At 44.5% G+C, this 8,505-nt stretch overlaps 1 protein-coding gene across 1 annotated transcript; it reads right to left on the reverse strand.

The window, feature by feature from the left end:
* Positions 1–6,601: 6,601 nt before the first annotated feature.
* Positions 6,602–8,278, reverse strand: LOC137302202 (transcription factor HES-7.1-A-like). The gene is made up of 3 exons (XM_067971863.1): positions 8,222–8,278; positions 7,914–8,001; positions 6,602–7,232 (listed from the first exon to the last, which is right to left on the reverse strand). The coding sequence occupies exons 1-3, from the start codon at positions 8,276–8,278 to the stop codon at positions 6,682–6,684; spliced, it is 696 nt and encodes a 231-aa protein (XP_067827964.1). The 3' UTR covers positions 6,602–6,681.
* Between the last annotated feature and the right edge of the window lie 227 nt (positions 8,279–8,505).

Consider the following 8,505-nt stretch of genomic DNA (forward strand, 5'->3'; position numbering starts at 1 on the left):
AGACAAGGCCTCGAGTGGGGAAAGGGAACAGAGGATCAAACTCGGAAAGGACGAATTTAAGACTATTCGGAAATTCATTTTCACGAAAAGAATGATCACTGTAAGGAATCGATTCCCCACAAATTAGTACATGCGAAAATCCTGGAATCGTTTAAGAAAAAAATTGACGCTGCAGATGAAATTTTTTTGAGTATTTTCTGGTAGTTGATGAGCCGATTAACTTTCTTCATCTGTAATTATCTTGCGAAATGTAAACAGCAAGGATGGACATATTTACGAAAAACAGTTGGTTGAACTCGGGCAGTACCTCCTGCATTCGTGGAGGTCCTAAACCTTGGCTCTTGCCAATCTGCGCCTAAACGCTCTGGGCTCTGTTAGTAACGGGGTGTCCTGTTCTATTCCGAGCTGTGCTTCTCTCCATATCTTCTCCATTACAAAACTGGCCTACTTGGTCGTAAAAGGTGTCACATATGCGCAATTCCTTTGCTTTACTTCCATCTCGACATCTCCTCTCACCTCCTATCTGTTGCTGAAACAATCATCCGTGCCTTTCTCACCTCTTGACTCCATTACTCCAACCCCCGTCTAGCTAGCCTCTAATCATCCACCCGCCATAAACTTCAGCTCATCCAAAATTAGGCCACCTGTATCCTATCCCGTGCCCTCCTGCTCGCCCATCATCCAGCCCTTGCTGATCTATATTGACTCCCCCAACATCTCAAATGTAAACGTCTCATCTTTGTGTTTGAAACCCTCCATGACCTCACCCCTGCCTATCTTTGGAACTTCCTTCAGCCCCACAATTTTCCCTTCCTCTAGAATCATAGAATTATACAGTACAGAAGGAGGCTATTCGGCCCATCATGTTTGTGCTGACTCTTTGAAACAGCTATCCAATTAGTCACACTTCCCTGCTCTTTCCCCATAGCCTTGCGCATTTCTCCTTTTCAATTTATTCAATCCCCTTTTGAAAATCACTATTTAATCTGTTTCCACTATCCCTTCAGGCAGTGCAGGCTGTCAGTGGAAACAATTTCTCCTTATTTACTCTATCAAAACCCCTCATAATTTTGAACACTTCTATCGAATCTCCCCTTAACCTTCTCTGCTCTAAGGAGAACAATCTCAGTTTCTCCAGTCTCTCCACATAACTGAAGTTTCTTTGGTACCATTCTGGTAAATCTCCTCTGCACCCTCCCCAAGGCCTTGACATCCTTCCTAGAGTGTGCTGCCCAGCATTGGACACAATACTCCAGCTGAGGCCCAACCAGTGATTTTTAAAGGTTTAGCATAACTTCCTTTCTTTTGTATTGCATGCCTTTATTTATAAAGGTAAGGATCCCATATGCTTTTATAACAGCCTCATTAGCAGCCTGGGTCCCGGTCCAGGGATGCCTCAATTTTAAAATTCTCATCCTTGTTTTCAAGTCTCTCCATGGCCTCGCCCTTCCCTACCTCTGTAACCTCCTCCAGCCCGAAAACCCTCCGAGATCTCTGTGCTCCTTCAATTCTGGCCTCTTGCGCATCCCTGATTTTAATCGCTCCACCATTGGTGGCCGTGCCTTCAGTTGCCTGGGCCGTAAGCTCTGGAATTCCCTCCCTAAACCTCTCCACCTCTCCACCTCTCTCCTCCTTTAATACGCTCCTTTAACCTTACATCTTTGACCAAGCTTTTGGTCACCTGTCCTAATATCTCCTTGTATGGCTCGGTGTCAAATTTTGTTTGATAATCGCTCCTGTTGGGATGTTTTACTACGTTAAAGGTGCTATATAAATGCAAGCTGTTATTGTTATTGTTGTTATTGTTGTTGTCCTGCCATTTTCAAAGGCTTCTGTACGTACACCCCCAGGTCTCTCTGTTCCTGCAACCCCTTTAAAAATGTATCATTTAATGTATATTGCCTCTCCTCATTCTTCCTACCAAAATGTATCACATCACACTTCTCTGCATTAAATTTCTTCTGCCATGTGTCTGCCCATTTCACCAGTCTGTCTATGTCCTCCTGAAGTCTGTTACTATCCTTCTCACTGGAACATTTTGTATCCCCTTCCTTTTGCCCCACTATTGACCACCATGCCCTTAGCTGCCTGTGCCCCGTGCTCTGGAATTCCCTCCGTAAACCCTTTCATAAGAACAAAAGAAATAGGAGCAGGAGTAAACAATATGGCCTCGATCCTGCTCCGCCATTCAATAAGATCATGGCTGATCTTCGACCTCAACTCCACTTTCCTGCCCGATCCCCATATCCCTTGATTCCCCAGGATTCCAAAAATCTATCGATTTTGGCCTTAAATATACTCAATGACTGAGCATCCACAGCCCTCTGGGGTAAGAATTCCAAAGATTCACAACCCTCTGAGTGAAGAAATTTCTCTTCATCTCAGTCCTAAATGGCCGACCCCTTATCCTGAGACTATGCCCCCTAGTTCTAGACTCTCCAGCCAGGGGAAACAGTTTCTCAGCATCTACCCTGTCAAGCCCTCTCAGAATCTTATATGTTTCAATGCGATCACCTCTCATTCTTTTAAACCCCAGAGAGTATCGGCCCATTCTACTCAACCTCTCCTCATAGGACAATCCTCTCATCCCAGGAATTAATCTAGTGAACCTTCATTGCAACGCCTCTATGGCAAGTATATCTTTCCTTAGGGACAGAGACCAAAACGGTACACAATACTCCAGGTGTGGCCTCACCAAAGCCCTGTACAATTGCAGCAAGACTTCCTTATTCTTGTACTCCAACCCCCTTGCAATAAAGGCCAACATACCATTTGCCTTCCTAATTGCTTGCTGTACCTGCATGTTAACTTTCTGTGTTTCATGAACATGGACACCCAAATCCCTCTGAACACCAACATTTAATAGTTTCTCACCATTTAAAATTATTCTGTTTTTCTATTCTTCCTACCAAAGTGAAGAACTTTCAACTCTAATTCCCAGTGCTCCTTTAAGACCCCCTTAAAACTCACCACTTGCACTAAGCTTTTAGTCTCCTAACACTTCTTTATCTGGGCACTCGTTTATCTTTAGGTGTCCATGAAGCGCCTTGGGACATTTCCTACTTTAAAGTCTCAATATAAACGGAAGCGTTTGGTATTATCGACTTCAATAAGTGGCGTGTATCTCCACGGAGAAAGAAATTGGCCTCCATAAAGGGCAAAGTCAAACTCTACTTGCGTGGATTTGTCAGTGAATTCGTATTTGCTGCTTTGCCATTCGGTCCAATCTCTGGAGACTCTCACATCGAGTCTACAGCACAGAAACAGGCCATTCAGCCCAACTGGTCTATGCTGGCGTTTATGTTCCATGCGAGCCTCCTCCCTCCCTACTTCATCACCCCCTATCAGTTTAGCCTTTATTCCTTTCTCCCTCGTGTGTTTATCCAGCTTCCCCTTAAATACATGTATGTTATTTGCCTCAACCATCCCTTGTGGTAGCGAGTTCCACATTCTCACCACTCTCTGGGTAAAGAAGTTTCTCCTGAATTCCCTATTGGATTTATTAGTGACTATCTTATTTTGATGATCTCTAGTTCTGGTCTCCCCACAAGTGGAAACATTTTCTCTACATTTACCCTATCAAACCCTTTCATTATCTTAAAGACCTCTATCAGGTCACCCCTCAGTCTTCACTTTTCTAGAGAGAAGAGCCCTTTAAACATAATTTAATAGGACAAAGTCAGCGTGGCTTTACGAAGGGGAAGTCATGTCTGACAAATTTGCTTGAGTTCTTTGAGGACATAACGTACAGGGTGGATAAAGGGGAATCAGTGGACATAGTGTATTTAGACTTCCAGAAGGCATTCGACAAGGTGCCACATAAAAGATTATTGCTCAAGATAAAGAATCACTGGATTGGGGGTAATATTCTGGCATGGGTGGAGGATTGGTTATCTAACAGGAAGCAGAGAGTTGGGATAAATGGTTCATTCTCGAACTGGCCAGTGGTGTTCTGCAGGGGTCGGTGCTGGGTCCCCAACTCTTTACAATCTATATTAACGATTTGGAGGAGGGGACCGAGTGTAACGTATCAAAGTTTGCAGATGATACAAAGATGGGAGGGAAAGTGGAGAGTGAGGAGGACATAAAAAACCTACAGGGGGATATAGACAGGCTGGGTGAGTGGGCGGAGATTTGGCAGATGCAATACAATATTGGAAAATGTGAGGTTATGCACTTTGGCAGGAAAAATCAGAGAGCAAGTTATTATCTTAAAGGCGAGAAACTGGAAAGTACTGCAGTACAAAGGGATCTTGGGGTCCTAGTGCAAGAAGATCAAAAAGTTAGTATGCAGGTGCAGCAGGTGATCAAGAAGGCCAACGGAATGTTGGCTTTTATTGCTCGGGGGATAGAATATAAAATCAGGGAGGTATTGCTGCAGTTATATAAGGTATTGGTGAGACCGCACCTGGAATACTGCATACAGTTTTGGTCTCCATACTTAAGAAAAGACATACTTGCTCTCGAGGCAGTACAAAGAAGGTTCACTCGGTTAATCCCGGGGATGAGGGGGCGGGCATATGAGGAGAGGTTGAGTAGATTGGGACTCTACTCATTGGAGTTCAGAAGAATGAGAGGCGATCTTATTGAAACATACAAGATTGTGAAGGGGCTTGATCGGGTGGGTGCGGTAAGGATGTTCCCAAGGATGGGTGAAACTAGAACTAGGGGGCATAATCTTAGAATAAGGGGCTGCTCTTTCAAAACTGAGATGAGGAGAAACTTCTTCACCCAGAGGGTAGTAGGTCTGTGGAATTTGCTGCCCCAGGAAGCTGTGGAAGCTACATCATTAAATAAATTTAAAACAGAAATCGACAGTTTCCTAGAAGTAAAGGGAATTAGGGGTTACGGTGAGCGGGCAGGAAATTGGACATGAATTTAGATTTGAGGTTAGGATCAGATCAGCCATGATCTTATTGAATGGCGGAGCAGGCTCGAGGGGCCGATTGGCCGACTCCTGCTCCTATTTCTTATGTTCTTATGTTAACATGGCGATTGGTTTCCGTTCATCAAACGTGTTGCTTTATTCCCAGAACACAAGTTTCAGCTTGTGACTCACTCGCTGGCAGTTTCCATGTTTCATCAGTCCAATCAGTTTGTTAATAAAACTATTACCATTTTTACGGTGGGGAAATCGGGATTCACAAGGTCACTTTACGATACCGTGAGAAATTAGAAGTTTTATGGATTTAGTGTCCTTCTTCTCCATTCCCAACTCTCATTAATGTGCTGTTCGTGCAAAAAAAACTTTATGTCACACGCGCAGCTGTAAAAAGCTGATTTAAACATCACACGCTCCTCAACCTCTCGGACCTCCTTTGATGAATTTATTATCGTGATGTACATCGAACCTCTGCTCTAAGGGGCCCTTCTATCTTTTATCTACAGAATGGGAAAGCTCAACAAATGACACCGCCACATTCACAAGATACTTTGAAATGGGCACCGCGTCACGCTTGCACCTTCGCTACACGGGGATCGCTCTTCCTGCACGGATAGACTCACAGCGCAGGACTGTACCCAGCTTGTCCACAGCCTACATTGATTTAATTTTTTCCCCAATATGTTGTGGGCAGAACAGACTGGTCACTGGTTAGGCCTCAGCTGGAGTATTGTGTCCAATTCTGGGCACCACACTTCGGGAAAGATGTCAAGGCCTTGGAGAGGGTGCGGAGGAGATTTACTGGAATGGTCCCAGGGATGAGGGACTTCAGTTATGTGGAGAGACTGGAGAAGCTGGGATTGTTCTCCTTAGAGCAGAGAAGGTTAAGGGGAGATTAATTATGATGGGGTTTGATAGAGTAAATAAGGAGCTGTTTCGAGTGGCAGGAGGGTCGGGAGCGAGAGGACACAGATTTAAGGTAACTGGCAAAGAACCAGGGAGGAGAGAAGGAGAAATTTTCTTGTGTAGCGAATTGTTATGATCTGGAATGCATTACCTGGAAGGGGAAAATTTTGCAGGGATGCAGGGAAAGAGTGGGGGAGTAGGACTAATTGGAAGCTCTTTCAAAGAGCCGGCACAGGCACGGTGGGTCGAATGGCCTCCTGCTGTGCTGTTTCATTCTATGATTCTATGACTGATATAAAGTCACAAAGTCACACTGTGTGTGAATGTTTGTCTGTCTGAGTCCGCGTGTGCGAGTATGTGTGAGTGTGAGTCTATGTGACTCTATGCAGGTGTGAGTGTGAGCCTGTGTGTGCGTGTGAGTTCGTCTGAGCGTGTAGAATCATAGAAAGGTTACAGCACGGAAGGAGGCCATTCGGCCCATCGAGTCCATGCCGGCTCTATGCACGAGCAATCCAGCTAGTCCTTCTCCCCTGCCCTAACCCTGTAGCCCTGCAATTTTATGAGTGTGTCTGCGTGTGACCAGTAAAGTTTTATGAAACACGTTACAATCAGATTTGTAGAATCTTAAAATTTATTAAGTTGCATTAATTAAAACATGGAATTACGCAAATAAAGATCCTGTTTAAAATCTCTATTCCAAAATTTGCAAATAAGTGAAACACGCGACGTATGAAATATTAAGGAAATTAAAACTGATCAAAAATCTATAATCTTAAAATAGAATAGATAGCCTTTGTTATAGATACAGGGCGGGATCGTGGGGATTTTACAACTTGAAGATTAAGAGACAAATAGAATAATTCAATATGTACAGTTTCATCCCTCCGCCAGACCTATGGCCAGGGCCTCCACACATTGTGTGAAACAGTCACTGTGGCGGAACCCTGCTGTGCAAAGACGGGTTTTGGTGACACAATTACTTTCTGAGGGAAATCCCGAAAATGTGCAGATCCGGGGCCGTCAAGTTCGTGAGTTTTCACTAAAACGTTGAAGTGATTCCGTGTCTGGTACGAGGGAGGCGGCCGGGCGGCGAGGACATTCGATACCTTGTGTGTGGCAGGGTGACTGGTGACCGCGGGCACAACTGCCATCGGCCTCATGGCGTTAGCGGCCGAAGGGACTGCGCTCTCCCGGCACTCGGATCCCCGCTGTCCCGGTCTGAGAGGCGGCAGGTTGGGGGCGGTGGAGGTCGAACTTTCCGGGAGTCTGCGGCCGTGGTTCTCATCAGTTGATTCGTCCACGAAGACAGCCAGCCGCTCCATCAGGCTGCTCTTTGTCTGCGCGTTGAACCTGGCGCAGCTTCTTACGAAGCTATTCACCTGCAGGAGGCACTCCTTAAAACCAGCTTCGTAGTTTTGCCGCGTGACTTCTGTGCCCTCATGTTCTGTTTAAACATTAGTGGTCAGTGATATACGCAACCCGCACTTTACAGCAATGGTTTAAAATTCTATGGTATTCCTGCATGAACACCCCATAATGGTCAGAACTGAGGAGTTTACTGTACACATACTCAAAATGTACATTTTTTACGTTTTTGGAAAGGGAAATACACTAACAATTATGGACGGTTCCTTCTTAATATCATTATTCTACTTTAGACCAATGCAACTGACTAACCGGTAATCGATTCCTTTTACACTCAAAGGAATGGGAGTGGTAAAGAATCAATCTCGAACTCTAACCATAAACTCGCGTTTAAAGTTTCCCCGTTTCTCCCCGTGAGATATGAGGTTGGGCTTTTTCTAAAAGTTAAAATATCCTGATTTTCCAGCTTTGTTGCAAATGATAGAAATTAATGAAAATAGAAACTGACAGAATAAAGGCAAATAGAATTACAAGGGTTCAGGGTTCAGGTGTAACAGTTATCGACAATCAATCTTCACATTAACTTTAAATAATCCTCTTTACGGAATGTGACCATCACCCTGAGGAAACCGAAATCCGGACCTCGGCCGGAAATTAACAATGCAGCAAATCAGAACGCCGCAACAGCATTAATAAAAACTTCTAGGGACACAGGATAGGATAATCCTTGCAGCTCGGAGCACAGATCGCTGATACCCACCCTGCCCATTTGCAAGCGCCGCGTTTTTCAGATACTGGACGGTCATTTCTAAGATTTCGGCTTTCTCCATTTTACCATTCCGGAAACTCTAAACAGAACAGAAATACAGCGGTAAAAAAAAGACGAAACCTGGTCAAAAGTGAATAATAATGAAAGCGCGACTGGAGCCATTTGCAAGAAATTACCACACACTGAACAATTTCAGCACAGTGCCACATTGAAAAGTAAATATATAACAAACAATGGTATTATTCCGGAACAGAAAGCGGGGTTGAAATCGGGAGCTGTCCGGGAAAAGTTTCTCTCACCTCGCTCTGGGTATGTTCCAACAGGAAGGATTTGAGTTGATCTAAACTCCGGTTCATTCGATCTCGTCTCCGTTTTTCCACCAAAGGTTTAAGTAACTGCGGAGAATGAATGAAAGAAGGTTCTTTGCGTCACTCAGAAATAAAGCGCACACTTTATACTGAGTGTCCCGGGGAGGACGGAGCCAATTTCACACTTTTAATCCGACAGAAACAAAGCGGACAAACACCGGACAGAAATTCCCCACTTCACTGCTCTCCCAAAATACCTTTCTGACTAAATTAGA

Source organism: Heptranchias perlo, chromosome 35 (genome assembly GCF_035084215.1).
Source record: "Heptranchias perlo isolate sHepPer1 chromosome 35, sHepPer1.hap1, whole genome shotgun sequence".
NCBI classification, from domain to species: Eukaryota; Metazoa; Chordata; class Chondrichthyes; order Hexanchiformes; family Hexanchidae; genus Heptranchias; species Heptranchias perlo.

Coding starts and splice junctions, on each gene's coding strand:
- LOC137302202 (XM_067971863.1), bottom strand. CDS start 8,278: ATGAACCGGAGTTTAGATCAACTCAAATCCTTCCTGTTGGAACATACC. Junction 8,002..8,221: donor TGGAACATACCCAGAGCGAG/GTGAGAGAAACT, acceptor TGTTCTGTTTAG/AGTTTCCGGAATGGTAAAAT. Junction 7,233..7,913: donor GGCGCTTGCAAATGGGCAGG/GTGGGTATCAGC, acceptor ATGTTTAAACAG/AACATGAGGGCACAGAAGTC.